The sequence below is a fragment of the Ostrinia furnacalis genome, unplaced genomic scaffold (assembly GCF_004193835.3).
Source record: "Ostrinia furnacalis isolate ACB-3 unplaced genomic scaffold, ASM419383v2 OfSCF0918, whole genome shotgun sequence".
In the NCBI taxonomy this organism is placed as follows: Eukaryota; Metazoa; Arthropoda; class Insecta; order Lepidoptera; family Crambidae; genus Ostrinia; species Ostrinia furnacalis.
Window position 1 is genome coordinate 312659 of NW_021131157.1, and position 16751 is coordinate 329409.

Sequence of the window (16751 nt, forward strand, 5' to 3'; positions counted from 1 at the left end):
GACTAACGACGTAAAAAAGTAACTATTGGGTAACCTTTGATATTCCCCTGTTCTAATAAAAGGTTATTTCCAGATACTCCTGATGCACATATCGTCAGTGGAGCGACTGCCGATCACCACAACTGGGTCCCCTCTCCTGGTCCGCACCAAGACGTTCCAATCTGTGTTTTTCGTCATCCCACGGGAGCGCGACTGCCATGAGATGCACCAGACGCTTCTCAGGCTGAGTCAACCTGGTATGTCAATTTTGAGAATCATTTTCTACTTTATTGCTTTGTATTAAGGTTATAATCGTAATTTCTTCAATCCGGATTAATAAGGATAATCTTAAAGTAAGTGATAGCAAAGATGGATATGAATGAGCTGTGAAGTGAGCAGAGAAGAATAGAAACACCCTCACTCTACTAAAGGACAAGTATGCGAACTTCAGGACACCCCATCCCGTTTGGTCAACCTGGGAAGTGGAGGCCAAATCCTTCATTTGCTTTTGGTAAATTAAAGAGGGTCGTGCTCCTGCTATGGAGACTAAGAGTAGGCGGACACCGTTGATTTTTAGTTGGCCGATAGTTGTGCCCGATTTTGAATTGCATGAAGAATCGGCCAAATCGAATCGGCGTAGTGTGCGCACTCCCATACATGCCCATACCTACTGATCAACTGCCCGACTAAACTATCGGCCGACAAAAAATCAACGGTGTGCGCCTACTCTTAATGTCCTGATGATCATGTTAAAAGGGTCAAAAATATGTTATTTATGGAGATTTGACGGTGGCGCTTTTAGAAGCCTTGAAGAATCAAGTTATTTTCTTCCTTTTCTCTTTCATCATCATTATTTCAGCCATAGGACGTCCTCTGCTGAACATAGGCCTCCCCCAATGGTTTCCACAATGGCCAGTAGGTGGCGGCCTGCATCCAGCGCCCTCCCGCTACCTTTAAGTAAACGAACTAAAGTCGCTGACATAGCTCAACGGATTAGCAAGCTGAAGTGGCAATAGGCAGGGCATATAGTACGCAGAACTGATGGCCGATGGGGCAGCAAGGTTCTGGAGTGGATGCCACGTACCGAAAAGCGCAGCGTAGGACGTCCACCCACGAGGTGAACCGACGACCTTTCTCTTTGTTAATCGCTAAATTCTCTTTTCAGTTCACATAGATGAGCTGTACTGTTTCCACTACAAGTCTACTCCAGACGACCTCCCGAAGTCGGCCGGGTGGAACTTCTTCGACATACAGACAGAGTTCCAGAGGATGAACGTCCCCAACGAGCAATGGGTTCTGTGCACAGCTAATAAGGATTACGAGGTACATTTCAAATGTATAGTCTTATCACACTTTAATTTTATTACTTTATTTACCTATCTAATTAGATCCAAAAATGATTAATAAATAATAATTTAAACTTGCTAACGCTTAACATACACAAGGCGTCCGGGGGACTCTTTAAGAATCAGTACAGTGATACCAGTATCACTGTACTGATTCATTCAAGTCATGCCAGCATGACTTGAATGAAAAAGTAAATTAATTTGTAAAGATGCACAAAATCTATTCGTATATGTAAGAGGCCATTGGCAAATATTTACTCTGTTATTATGATTGCTGCTTTTTAAAGAAACTCTCTTCTTATCACTGCGAGACCTGTCGGCCAATCACAAGTTACAACCCGATCGAGCTAACTGCGCATCTCACTGGAATGCGACTCCACCTCTTACTTACTCGCACACCTCCCCGCGTTCTCCCCGTCCCGCACCGAAGCGTCGATGTGACGTCACGCCCGCCAGGTGCGCAGTTAAATCGTTCGTACGTTCGTTTCAGCCGAAAGACGTCCACTGCTGGACAAAGGCCTCCCCCAAGGATTTCCACAAGGACCGGTCCTGCGCCGCTCGCATCCAGGCACCACACAGTTAAATCAAGGCATCAGACAGTTAAATCGACCGGGTTGTATTTACTTATTTATAATCTTTATTGCACACACAATAAATATCGGTACAACAGGCGAGCTTAATGCCATGTGGCATTCTCTTCCAGCTAACCAAAAAGTTAAGTCAAAACAGAGAATTTGAGTAGGCCGTGAAAATAAATTGCACCTCCCGCGACAAGCACTTTGAAATGTATGCATCCCCACTTCCCATCAACATTGGTACCATTTAAAAGCCTAGTTCTAAATTTCATTTTATTAAAGGAAAAGTTTTTACCCCAAAAATGTATCTTTAGAAGGATCCAGAGTCACTTCTTCAAAAAATAGGTACAGTTATGCTTGAGCCAACTTTTATGGCTATAAAACTGTTAAGTTGGGATTAATCGCTATCCATCTGTTAAAGAGGACACGTGTGATCATTAGTTGGTTTTATAACCATAAAATTTGGTCTAATTGATCCCAAAGGTGAGCCCAAAGTGAGGTCTTTTTTCAAGTCACATTTATTAAGAAATTAAATGTGTTTTTCTGTAAGGATATTTATTGGGCTTTCAAATAACACCAATATTGTTGGGGCACCATGATTGTGTGGCGTCGCGGAAGGTGCGGCTTATTTGATGTTGAGTGTAGTACAAATAAAATGACTTATTAATTTAAAAGGTGTGTTGTTTTCCAGCTGTGTGATACATATCCCAGTGAGATCTACGTTCCCGCACGCGCGTCGACCGCCGTACTGCTGGGCAGCGCCAGCTTTAGATCCCGCGGCCGGCTGCCGGCGCTGGCGTATCTGCACCACAACAAAGCGGCTATCGCGCGCTGCAGCCAGCCTCTAAGCGGGTTCTCTGCTAGGTGAGCAATATAGGTCTAGCTAGATCCTTTCGCTTGTTATAGTCGGCGTTAATAACACTGGAGCGGGTTCTATGCTAGGTGAGTAAGAGCCAGCGCTTACCAGGCGAAAACGCTGACCTGACAAACGCTGCTAGAGCAGTTTACCGGTTCTCGAGTTCTCGTTTCTTCTCGTTTGCTAATTTTCAACTTTGACACATCATTTCCAACCGTATAGCACTGCTACTCGGTGCGTTACAGTGCTTGCTAGAATGTGACAATAACACTGACTGCAGCCAGTATCCTCGTGGATTCTCAACTAGGTGCGTCACAGATCTGCAGCCAGCCTCTAAGTGAGTAAGAGCTAGCGCAGACCAGGCGAAAACGCTGACCTGACAAACACTGCAAGAGCAGGGTACCGGTTCTCGTGGCAGCTTTCTTCTTCTCGTCGTTTCCAACCGTATAGCACTGCTACTCAAAGTGTTGTAGTACTTGCTAGAATGCGACAATGACGCTGCAGCCAGTCTCCTCGTGGATTCTCAACTAGGTGCGTCACAAATCTTACTACAGTTCTTAATCTCTATGACAGGGTTGGCGCACCAATGGCACGCGTGCCAATGATGGCACGCGACATAATATTTTGGGCACGCCATCAATCACAAATTCGGTAATTCAATAGTAAATAATGTGTTTTGATTATGAGCTATCGTATTTGCCGTCATCAGTTAGTGCCACTGTAGAGTAAGGTCGTGTCACTCACCAGTGGTGCCACTTGATAGCATTAGGTGTTAATTTAATGGCACGTGTCTATGACTACTTCAAAAATTTTTTTAGAATAGTGGCACGTTGATACTTAAAGGTTCGCCATCCCTGCTCTATGGGCTCTCTTGCTAGGTGTGTTACAGTTCTCACTACAGTACTCACTCTCAGCAGGTTCCGACCAGGTCACAGTCCTAAGTACAGTATCTACTTACTCCCAGTGGACTCTCTGCTATGTACGTTACAGTCTTTAGTACAGTACTTACTCTCAGCAGGTTCTCTGCTAACTGCGTTTTAGTTTTTATAGATATTTTGAGACTTTATCGTGGTTTTCCAAAGGGAAACTCGGGCGCGATAAAGTCCTACTATAACAGACCGAAATTCACGCGTGCAAAGCCGTGACCAAAAGCTAGTATGTAATAAAATGTTTAGCACAAAAACTATATAGTATGTAAATATTCTAGTACTCCTGTTCATGTTGCAATAACACAAATGCTACGTAATTAGATAGTTAAATTATTGTTTTTATTGTTTCCACAGATGCATGGAAGACGAACAGATGCTAGACTTGATCCGGCGAGCGAACCCCAACTGTGGTTATATGTATGTCGTCGACACACGGCCGAGGGTAAGTATATTTAAGGCCTGGTTCAGATATTTCAGGTTTCTGGGTAGTTCTCATAGGCGAGGCACTGAAGCGGTAATCGTGCAGTTACGGTGCGATGCAAATGTACAAGAATTAAGAAGGCGCTGGACGCAGGCCGCTACCAACCGGGCAACAGTGGACGTCCTATGGCTGAGATGATGATGATGATGTACGAAAACTGCCCAGTAACCGCGCGATTTTTACCGTGTCTGAACCAGGCCTTATAACTATAATTTAGTTCAGTTATTAATGAAATACCTTAGTTTATAGTTTAAAGGAAGGGTGTGCGTGCACCCAGGTAAATTGGAACCCAAATCCTAGAAACTAATTCACCCAGGTAAACAGATGCGAAAACCTTCTTTTTAGTCGACTCAATTCACATGAAAAATGAAGCTAGGTGAAGTGTTCTCATTTCACCTTGAAACCATTTGTTTCAAGGTGAAATGAGAACACTAAAAATTCCACTTTCTTCACCCAGGTGAACAAAGTGGAATAATCTAATAATAAAATTTGTCTCAAAAGTGGCAAAACATTGCAATTATTGCATTGCTCTTTCAGATAAACGCAATGGTGAACCGGGCAGCGGGGAAAGGCTACGAGAACGAGGCGTTCTACGAAAACATCAAGTTCCAATTCATGGGCATAGGCAACATCCACGTGATGCGCAAGAGTTTGCAGAAACTAGTTGAGAGTAAGTAGAATAGAATAAAAGAAACTTTATGCATAGGTTTAGCGCTTAATTCATGCTTCTACCACACTAACGCGTGCAGATCGCCATCGCTGGCGCGATCAAAGCCAATGACAGGTCGCGCGACCTATGACAGTTCACGCTTCAGTGATAATCTTGAGGTAGGGAGCATTTTTTTTTACGGGGAAAAAATGCGTTCGCATACCTACCCTGCGGGGACAGGGTAGGTTATGTGGGGCTCACCAAGTCAGAAGGACGAGGCATAGCCACTAAAAAGACCCCGGTGCTCCGTCACTCGCCATAAGTGGGAGGAGACTGTGGGTTTCCGGACAAAGCCTTCTCTACCACAGCCCCTCCCGGGAGGTAGGGAGCCTAACCTAACCTAACTTATAGGAGCGACATTGGAGGGGTGACATTGACAGAGCATATAAATCTGAAAAAGATTTTACGTCTCGCTGAAGTTTGACTTTACAAAAGCCGCTCCCATACCTCCGGCACTGATTGATTAGCGCTAGAACTATGGTTCTGTTTACTTGTCACTGTTTAATAGTGTGTGAAAGTGTGTGTTGGAAAAAAGACAGTTCTCGCTGTCGCCCAGAGATGGCGCTGTCTAAAAATTAGGTCGCGGTAACAACGCGCGTCAGCAAATACAAAATGAAACGTTTTGGATTTCAGTCCTATAGCTTGAATATAGCTCAAGTCGAAACTGATATTCGGTCTCGTAGTGTATGGCAAATACTTAGATTTTTAACATATTTTTTCAGCTTGTGAACAAAACAGTCCGACCATGTCTTCGTTCCTCAATGGCTTAGAGTCCTCGGGGTGGCTAAAACACATAAAGTAAGTTATTAATGGTGAAATTCAATTTATTTTTTCCTGTATCTATTCATCTCATCATCAATAGAAAGATATATTTTTTTCATAACGCATTAATGCCGAATTTGGGTGGCTTGGGTTTACTCGCATGTTGATATTTTTAAGCCTCGACCTCGAGTTAAACAAGTAATTACGTATGGTACGTTGAAGTTCCGCTTGACGTCACGGGCCTCTTCTTTTAAACTTTAGCGTGCTTTATCTCTATCATTTTCATTAGTTAGAAAAATTCAATAATATCTGTCAAGTACTTTTTGATAAGTTAATCGACGGATTAATTCAAACTTGCTTTTTTACTTTTTTAGATGCCTAAGGCTACGTTTCCACCAGAGATGTACAAGGATGCGTAGCGAGGGATGAGTTTGTAACGATCCAATAGAATCGCTTCATTTACCGAGGCGAGTTACTTTACGAGGCTACGCATCCTCGCACATCTCTGGTAGAAACCCCGCCCGTATTCACAAACATTGCTATGAGGTCTCACATTGCTCGTGGACGCACAGGGTGACACACGAACCAATCACAGAGCATTCAACGCTGTGCGTTCGATTTGCTGCTTCACTTAAGCAAGCATCGTTCGTGAATACGGGCGATACACTTGTGACTTCATGTTGTTTTCAACAGGTCGATTCTAGACACGTCTTGGTGGATCGCGTGCGCAATAGAGTCGGGCGTCAGTGTGTGCGTTCACTGCAGCGACGGCTGGGACCGCACGGCGCAAGTGTGTTCCTTAGCGGCGCTGTGCCTCGAGCCGCACTACCGCACCATCAACGGCTTCCAGGTCAGTGTGCCATAGAGGTGGGCGTCACTGTGCGTCACGTGCCTCGAGCCGCACTACTTCCAGGTCAGTGTGCCATAGAGGTGGGCGTCACTGTGCGTCACGTGCCTCGAGCCGCACTACTTCCAGGTCAGTGTGCCATAGAGGTGGGCGTCACTGTGCGTCACGTGCCTCGAGCCGCACTACTTCCAGGTNCGGGCGTCACTGTGCGTCACTGCAGCGACGGCTGGGACCGTGTGTAGTTTTGGGTCTGCCATCGGACGAAACGACACATTATGGTTTGGCTCGCGGCTACGAATTTGCCTCAGGACGCGGCGTGCTGCAGTGCCACTCGCTCTGCCTCGGGACGAGGTAATCGCTCGGCCCGAGGCTGCCTCCATCTCTATGCTATCCATCGCTATGCTACGCTGACGCCTGCCTCTGCAGGCGTTAGCGTTTGTTCACTGCAGCGACAGCTGGGATCAGACGTAGAGAACGTCCGTTGTTTTTAGTACCGCGCTGATTATTAAGCAGCAGAGTCTGTATGTAAATAAATGATTTTGATTTTGAGGGAACCCCCAGGTTTTTAGTGAATTCTAGTCATTTTCCAGGTTAATAAAGGTGCGATTCCTATTGGCCTCCGTTAGGAAATGTCGCCGTTTGCTTCAGTCTTGTGCGGTTTCACGCTAGTCTCTGCCTCAGGCTTGCGAAGTCTACTACATCAACCCACTTCCACGACCCTCACCAGATCGTCGGTTCACGGTTTACCCGTGGTGGCCTCTCGAGGACTTTTTGACCAGTATCCTTCCTGTATTGATGTATTATCATCATCATTTCAGCCATAGGACGTCCACTGCTGAACATAGGTCTCCCCCAATGCTTTCCATGTTGATCGATTGGTAGCGGCCTGCGTCCAGCGCTACCCTGCAGCCCTGCTACCTTTACGATGTCGTCGGTCACCTTGTAGGTGGACGTCTCACGCTTTTTTGTATCATGTCCCACGATTGATGTATTAACATGATTGTTTCAGGCGCTAATCGAGAAGGACTGGCTGTCATTCGGGCACAAGTTCACGGCGCGCTGCGGGCACGTGGCGTGCGACGGACGCGAGCGCGCGCCTGTATTCACGCAGCTACTGGATTGCACGTGGCAGCTCACGCGGCAGCGGCCAGAGGTACTTCATATGTATATCTTTATCATTTCAGCCACATGGACGCATATGCGTCTGAAAAAAAGCGTCACATTATGTCGATGGACGATTGTGGGTCGTGAAAATGGCGGCCGGGTTCACGCAGCTGTTAGACTGCACGTGGCAGCTCACGCGGCAGCGGCCGGAGGTACTAATCCATAACTACGACCCGATCGAACTAATGGCGCAATTTCACTAGTCGATAGGGTCCGCATGCGGCGTGCGGAAGGATTCTGGAACGCATGCCACAGGGCCCGCATTCGGGGAACCGTTTTCATTCGTCGATAGGGTCCGCATGCGGCGTGTGGGAGATTTCTGGAACGCGTGCAACAGGGCCCGCAATCTGGGTGCGAAGTTTACTAAATATTGAAACAGGCATGGCGCGTCAGAAAATCTGAATGATGAATTTCATTGGTCGATAGCACGGTCAGTATACTGCATGCGGGGAATCCTCGCAGGCGTTGTACTGAACGCGTATCGACTTGGGAGCGAGCTTCACCCGGTATCCCCACAGAGGAAATGGCTATCATACCACCGACCGCCGGAGCACAATAATGCTGTTAACACGATTGTTATGGCGACAGACTTAGGTAAGAAGTAACTAACCAGGCGGACTTAGAACTATCCCTACCATTAACCAAACTGAACTGAAAAATCTGCCCTCACTGCTCTTTACCACTTGACAATACATCACAGTCATCATCATCATCATATACGCCTAGCTATGGACGGAACCGTAAGTTATTGCTCTATTGGACATTAGTCCGCGGCTCTATCCTAGGCCACACCCAAGGTCCGAGGGAAACGGTGCACCCCTCGGGTCATTTCTTTCTCATTGCTTGCCCGCGAAAAATCTTAACCAAATTATTTTGATCTTTATCACCTTATGTTAAGGTCCAAAAAAGTTAACCTTGTTCGATTAAGGGTAACCGTGAATGTTCTCAGGCCTTCCAGTTCAACGAGCGATTCCTGTTGACGCTCCACGACCACGCGCACGCGTGCCAATACGGCACCTTCGTCGGGAACTGTCAAAAAGATCGCCGGGACCTCAGGTAATCCTGTCATCCGCTTTGGGCAGAGAGAACAGGGATGTTTCCTGGGTAACAAAGTAAGAGTTTTAATTAGTCCGTCAGTTAGCTTATCAAAACCTAGTCGACACGTATTTTTCACTTTTTAAAACTAATGAAAATGTAAAGAGATAAAACGTGCCAAAGTTCTAAAGAAAAGGCCCGTGACGTCAGTAAGTGCGTAAAAGTACAGCACTTTATGACGTCGCGCGAAACTTCAATGCACTATAACTTTGTAATTATATGTTTGATTGACAATTAAAAATATACGTGTCCAATATGTTTTTATATTAAAATTGACGGATTAAAAAAATTTTTAGGAAGCTAGCCTACTGTCATCTTTAATTTCGAGCTCCTTGTTCTTCTGATTAATTTAGTTGTGAGCAGGCAAACTTGGCCTTCACTGACTGGGTTTTTATTGGCGGTCACGCTGTAGATACTGGCTACACAGGAGTTGCAGCGGTGGGAGCAACAACATGTAGGAACAGTCCTTCTTTCTTTAAAACTGTTTAACGACGCTTTAGAGTGAAAACCTCTTATATGTAAAAGAAGTAATTAATCCGCTTTTATATCCAGAACTAGCGGCCGCCCGCGACTTCGTACGCGTGGATCCCGTTTTACCTCCTTAGGGGTGGAGTTTCGTAGAATCCTTTCTAAGCAGATGCCTACGTCATAACATGTACCTGCATGCCAAATTTCAGCCCGATCCGTCCAGTGGTTTGGGCTGTGCGTTGATAGATCACTATGTCAGTCAGTCAGTCAGTCACGTTTGAATTATATATATTTAGATTGTTATATTCTGTAAGATGACCGAAATGCATAAATATGAGTAAAAATGCATTCCCGAGGTTTTCACTCTAAGGCGACGATAAACATTTGCATAATTTATGTCGCAGGCTATCGGAGAGAACGTTCTCGCTATGGGGCTACATGGCGAACCACCTCCACGAGTACAAGAATCCGTTATACAACCCCAAAGCTCACCCTGATGTCTTAAAACCGGACCTTAGCGCGCAAAGCATAAGGTAAGACCAGAGAATAATAATTATACAGGGTGGAATTTTGTAATGCCACCTGGAGGACTATATTATTCAAATTCTATTACTCAAAGGAAACATTCCTTTATTTTTGAAAAGAAATAGAACAGCATTCAAAGATTTCTAAAAATTTGTTTGCCACGCCCGGGAATCGAACCAATAAAATTTGTAAAAAATTACACTCTGTATTTTTATTGCATCGATCGTTAGGGTTAAGTTAGTATAAGGATAAAATCTCTCTAACAAACTTGATAAATGAAATGAAAGGAAAACCATGAAATCTTAAATTATTTTAATTATGCACAGAAAATTGTATGGTATAGAAGTGAATTTACGAAAAAAATTCAAAAATCTTTGAATGCAGTTCTTTTTCTTTTCAAAAATGAAGGAATGTTTTCTTTCAGTAAAATTTTCTATTTACAGTATTAAGAGTACTTTCCCTCCAGGTGGCATTACAAAATTCCACCCTGTATACTACGTGCAGAAAGTTTTCTCCGCGAAGTTATTTAAAAAATTGGCCAAGTGCGTGTCGTGCCACGCGCAGTGTAGGGTTCCGTAGTGTCCGTCGTTAAGGCCGGGNAACTTTGAATTTTTATGCCGCGAAAACTACTTGGAATTTTCAAACGGGAGTTTTACTATCATGTTTGTATAACTGAGCTCTATACGGTTCATCAAATAAATGAGAATGTCCGATTATACAGTCTCATAACATACTGTGCAGTGTGCCATAGAGGCGGGCGTCACTGTGCGTCCACTGTGCGACGGCTGGGACCGCACGGCGCTGGCTTTCAGGTCAGTGTGTGCCGCTACCGCGCCTAGATAGAGGCAACCTTGGGCCGATCGGCTGCCTCGTCCTAAAGCCAGAGGTGGAATTGTGTAAAGCAATCGTAATCGTTTGACAGTTCATAACGTACGACTATTCTGTCAAACGCTTTGTTTAACTGACTTTATCGTACGTTATGAACTGTCAAATTATTACGATTGCTTTACACAATTTCACCTCAAATCGCCACTAGAGACAGCCTCAGGTCAAGTAGCCGCCACAACCTATGGCACGATTCGTTGTGAGGCAAATTTCGTCGCCGCGGACCGAGCCACATTTTCTGGCTCGGGATGAGGTAGCCGCTCGGCCCGCGGCTGTCTCTAGTACAGCGGTTCCCAAACTTATTTAGTCTACTGCCCACTTTGAGAATAAATTATTTTTTAGCGCCCCCCCTTTTTGTAGTCAAGAGTCGAGCTCAGTCGATGTCTAAGAGTCCTCCTAGTAGATGAAGCCTCCCAAGCCTCTACACAACATCCCGATTTTTTTTCTGGGTCTCTTACCGCCCCCCTTTAAGCCTGCAGCGCCCACAAGGGGGCGTTATCGTCCACTTTGGGAAAGACCTAGTAGATACGCTACCATAGAGGCGGGCGTTAGCATGTGTTCACTGTAGCGACGGCTGGGACCGGGCGTCGTAGAGAACGTCCGTTTCTAGTACACTAATGACCACTAAACAGCAGAGGGAACCCCCCAAGTTTTTAGTGAATTCTAGTCCTCTGGTGACAAGCTACGTTCCAGGGTATTTTTTTTCCATTTGCTTCAGTCTTGTGCCGTTTCACGTCAGTCCCTGTCTCAAGCTCGCAAAGATCCACGTCTACCACATCAACCCAATAGTATCCACTATTCCGTGTGCAGTTTTGGGTCTGTCATCGGACGCGTACCCGGGTTGCGGATTCGGATCCGCATCCAGGTACTTTCTACGACCCTCACCAGATCGTCAGTTCACGGTTCACACGTGATTGCCACTCGAGGACTTTTTGACCAGTATCCTTCTTGTATTGATGTATTATCATCATCATTTCAGCCATAGGACGTCCACTGCTGAACATAGGCCTCCCCCAATGCTTTCCATGTTGATCGATTGGTAGCGGCCTGCGTCCAGCGCTACCCTGCAGCCCTGCTACCTTTACGATGTCGTCGGTCACCTTGTAGGTGGACGTCCCACGCTTTTTTGTGATTAATGTATTAACATGATTGTTTTCAGGCGCTAATCGAGAAGGACTGGTTGTCATTCGGGCACAAGTTCACGGCGCGCTGCGGGCACGTAGCGTGCGACGGTCGCGAGCGCGCGCCCGTGTTCACCCAACTTTTGGATTGCACGTGGCAGCTCACACGGCAACGGCCAGAGGTTCGTTCGTTCGTTCGTTTCAGCCGAAAGACGTCCACTGCTGGACAAAGACATCCCCCAAGGATTTCCACGAAGACCGGTCTTGCACCGCTCACTTCCTGGCACCTCCCGCGACCTTCACCAGATCGTCGGTCCACCTAGTGGGAGGCCTGCCCATGCTACGTCTTCCGGCTCGTGGTCGCCACTCAAGAACTTTCCTGCCCCAGCGGCCATCAGCTCTACGAGCTATGTCCCCGCCCACTGCCACTTGATTTTAGCGATTCTGCGGAACCTCCGGAAGAAACTCCGAGCATAGCATGCCAGAGGGATCTCATCCATAACGTCCACCTAATGAACACTGATGATCAGGCTGAAGGTGGAAGCGAGCTTCACCCGGAATGACCACTGCCGGAACAACAGACTTAGGCAAGATTAGTAACATTCTGGGTTTGAAGCACTACAACAAAGGCTGTTGAAATCGTCATAAGTATGCTCATAATTTCAGCAATTGAGGCCCTACAAATGAACACAATGTTAGAAGAGATACGGTCCACTGCTGAAAACTGCCAAGACGACTAACTCTGTATGCTCAATGAGCTGAGTTGAACCGCTGAAACGTTATCGCAAACGACTAAGGAGGTATGACGTGGACATCAGTACTGGATAGTGGCGCTGATCGAGAAGAACTGGCTATCATTCGGTCAAAAGTTCACGCAGCTTTTGAACTGCACGTGGCAGCGGCAACGGCCGGAGTTACTTCACGTGTATATCTTCATCATTTTAACCACAGAAGTGACACTACTCGACCGTTGATGGACGCATATGCGTCTAAAAAGCGTCACATATGTCGATGGACGATTGTGGGTCGTGGAAATGGCGGCCGGGTTCACGCAGCTGTTGGATTGCACGTGGCAGCTCTCGCGGCAGCGGCCGGAGGTACTAATCCATAACTAAGAAGCTCTAGGCCTGCATCTCACCTGTTGGGAAGTGATGATCAGGAGGAAGGTGGAAGCGAGCTTCACAGAGGAACTGGCTATCTTACCTCCAACCGCCGAAGCATAACAATGCTGTAAGAGTGTTTTAATATCGTCTGGTCACGGGACATGCCAATTAAGCCTTGATCACACGTACCGAGTAAACGGGCGAGACAGTAAAATGTTTACTCGGTAGAGACAGTTGGGTGAGCGAGTCACATACTCGAGCGCTCGGTCGAGCACTCGGCGTAATGTTCATACACACCGAGTACTCGGCCGAGAGCACTGTCTCGCCCGTTTGCTCGGTACGTGTGATCAAGGCTTTAGTGCAATTAGTATCACAGCTCATGCGTGAGTAGCTACTATCACCTTCGAATCGGTCACCATCATTACAGTCGTCACCATTATCTTATAGCCGGAGCCATGAGTTATTTCTCTGTTGGACATTCGTCCGCGGCTCTATCCTAGACCACCGGTCCTGGGGGAACGGTGCACTCCTCGGGTCATTTCTTTCTCATTGCTTGCCCGCGAAAAATCTTAACCAAATTATTTTGATCTTTATCACCTTATGTTAAGGTCCAAAAAAGTTAACCTTGTTCGATTAAGGGTTAATCGTGAATGTTCGCAGGCCTTCCAGTTCAACGAGCGATTCCTGTTGACGCTCCACGACCACGCGCACGCGTGCCAATACGGCACCTTCGTCGGGAACTGTCAGAAAGACCGTCGGGACCTCAGGTAACTACTTTATTTACAGCTTACTTAAGGCCTCAGCTCGAATTTAGCGGGCAGCGGGGCGGCGGCGGTAGCGGCGCGGGAGCGGCAGGATCTTATGCGTAAAATCAAATAGACCGCTTCTCGAAAACAGCGGCGCGGGAGCGGGCAGCGCACTCCTTCTTTTGCCCACAATAAATCGAGCGTTAGGAATAAATTTGAATCGAAATAAAATTGTCGCCGTTGTTCAGACATTTCGTTTGCGAATAATAACGAATATCTCGACAACACAACCCCGAACACAACACTTCGCCGCCAAAGCGCCGCGCGAGCTGCCCGCTTGTTTCGAGAACGGGTCTGCGTTGCCCGCCCCGCTCCCGCGCCGCTGCCCGCTAAATTCGAGGCTGAGGCCTAAACCTTTGTTTGTCACCTGTCATCCGCTATGGACAAAGAGAACTGTCGGTCCTTAATTTCGAGCTACTTGTTCTTCTAATTACGCTGCGAATCCAATGGTATTTTAACATTCCCCCGGGACCAACTTGGCCTTCACTGGTTGGGGTTTTATTGGCGGTCAAGCGGTAGATCCTGGCTACACAGAAGTTGCAGCGGTAGGAGTAACATGTAGGAACAGTCTTTTTTTATTTAAACCTGTTTAACGACGCTTTAGAGTGAAAACTTCTTAAGTGTAAAAGAAGTAATTTATCCGCTTTTATATCCAGAATTGTTATATTCTGTAAGATTGACCGAAATGCCTGAATATGAGTAAAAATGCATTTCCGAGGTTTTCACATTTCAAACATTTATTATGTAAGATATGGGATGTAAAAGCCTGAAATAAAGACTATATTTATTTATTATTCACTTTAAGGCGACGATAAATATTTGCATACATTATGTCACAGGCTATCGGAGCGAACGTTCTCGCTATGGGGCTACATGGCGAACCACCTCCACGAGTACAAGAATCCGTTATACAACCCCAAAGCTCACCCTGATGTCTTGAAACCGGACCTTAGCGCGCAAAGCATAAGGTAAGACCAGAGAATAATAATTATACAGGGTGGAATTTTGTAATGCCACCTGGAGGGAAAGTACTGTTAATACTGTAGATAGAAAATTTTACTCAAAGGAAACATTCCTTTATTTTTGAAAAGAAATTGAACAGCATTCAAAGATTTCTAAAAATTTGTTTGCCACGCCCGGGAATCGAACCAATAAAATTTGTAAAAAATTACACCCTGTATTTTTATTGCATCGATCGTTAGGGTTAAGTTACTATAAGGACAAAATCTCTCTAACAAACTTGATAAATCAAATGAAAGGAAAACCATATTTTAATTATGCACCGAAAATTGTATGGTACAGAAGTGAATTTTCGAAAAATTTTCAAAATCTTTTTCTTTTCAAAAATGGAGGAATTTTTTCTTTCAGTAAAATTTTCTATTTACAGTATTAAGAGTACTTTCCCTCCAGGTGGCATTACAAAATTCCACCCTGTATACTACGTGCAGAAAGTTTTCTCCGCGAAGTTATTTAAAAAATTGGCCAAGTGCGTGTCGTGCCACGCGCAGTGTAGGGTTCCGTAGTGTCCGTCGTTAACATAATATATTTCAGAAGCAAGAAATTACTTCATCTAAAGTCATTTTTTCTTATTTTCTGCTAAGAAATTTTTATTAGTTAAGAAAATTTATAATACATGACTTAAATTACTATTACTCTAAACTAACTGATCTACCTTAACCGTTATAGTTTTCCTTGAAAGTTTATGAAAAGCACTATTATTATGATTTTTTCCAGGTTTTTCAAGCCAACAGTTTAGTTTTGAGAGGGGGGGGGGACCATAACTTCGTAATTACTTGTTTGTTTGACAAATAAAAAAAATACGTGTCCAGTATTTTTTGATAATTAATGGACTAAAAGTTTTTTTAGGAAACTAGCCAATTATGTATACCCTGGACTTCTTAATCATCATTATCATTATCATCATCATCTCAGCCATAGGACGTCCACAGTGAGAGGCCACGTTTCCGAACCATAAGTCATCACTGGTAAAGCCTGGTCCGTGAGCACGTAGAATTTTGTCCAATGACCCCAAGCTAGCCATCCTTATCGCTCGCGCGTAATTATATTGCTATCGCGACTGTGCGACGCGCGCCCGCAGTGAGTGTGCGAGTGCGACAGCAACATAATTACGCGCGAGCGATAAGGATGGGTAGCTTGGGGTCATTGGACAAAATTCTACGTGCTCACGGACCAGGCTTTAACACACATTGATTGTAGACCTTAGTCTTCAGGCACTGAGCTATTTTGGACGAAAAGATGTTGCGTAGTCTTCTTAATACGAATGATGAATAATACAATTAATGAGTAATGGCCGCAGGTTCTGGCGCGGCATGTACTGCCGGCACGAGAGCGGCGTGCACCCGCGCGAGCCGCTGGGCGACCTGCTGCCCGCCGCCGTGGAGCACTGCTCCGCGCTCGAGCACCACATCAGCTACCTGGCCAGGGTGAGATAGATAAAGCCCGGTCTGTGAGCACGTAGAATTTTGTCCAATGACCTCAAGCTACCCATCCTTATCGCTCGCGCGTCGCGTTGCTGTCGCGACTGTGCGACGGGCGGCCGCAGTGAGTGTGCGAGCTTACACTGTAGATAAAGCCCGGTCTATGAGCACGTAGAATTTTGTCCAATGACCCCAAGCTACCCATCCTTATCGCTCGCGCGTCGCGTTGCTGTCGCGACTGTGCGATGGGCGGCCGCAGTGAGTGTGCGAGCTTACACTGTAGATAAAGCCCGGTCTATGAGCACGTAGAATTTTGTCCAATGACCCCAAGCTACCCATCCTTATCGCTCGCGCGTCGCGACTGTGCGACCGGCGGCTGCATTGTATGTGCGAACTTACACTGTACACCACACAAGATAAGAAGAGGAGTGGCTTCTAGATTCCAGGCTTCTTGTTCTCCTATGGTGGAGCTGCTAGACTATAAGAACCTTTGAATCCTGCTAGCGGGCTAGTAGTTGCCGTGAATCACTCCATAGCACTCTACCTACCACCATTTCAACTACCTGGCCAGGGTAAGGAATAGCTTTTAGGTACTTGTGGTGGAGCTGCTAGATTTCCAAGGATCTCTGAATCCTGCTAGCAATTGCCGCCCTTCCTTACCA

General features: G+C 45.9%; 1 protein-coding gene across 1 annotated transcript in view; it reads left to right on the plus strand.

Annotated features, from left to right (window-relative positions):
• The window catches only part of Mtmr6 (Myotubularin related protein 6), an 89388-nt gene that overhangs the window by 64099 nt on the left and 8538 nt on the right, over window positions 1-16751 (plus strand). The window contains exons 7-13 of the mRNA XM_028301385.1: window positions 4704-4836; window positions 5598-5673; window positions 6331-6487; window positions 7494-7637; window positions 8598-8704; window positions 9616-9744; window positions 15969-16095. Coding sequence (XP_028157186.1) covers window positions 4704-4836; window positions 5598-5673; window positions 6331-6487; window positions 7494-7637; window positions 8598-8704; window positions 9616-9744; window positions 15969-16095 — 873 coding nt within the window. The remainder of the gene's footprint in view (window positions 1-4703; window positions 4837-5597; window positions 5674-6330; window positions 6488-7493; window positions 7638-8597; window positions 8705-9615; window positions 9745-15968; window positions 16096-16751) is intronic.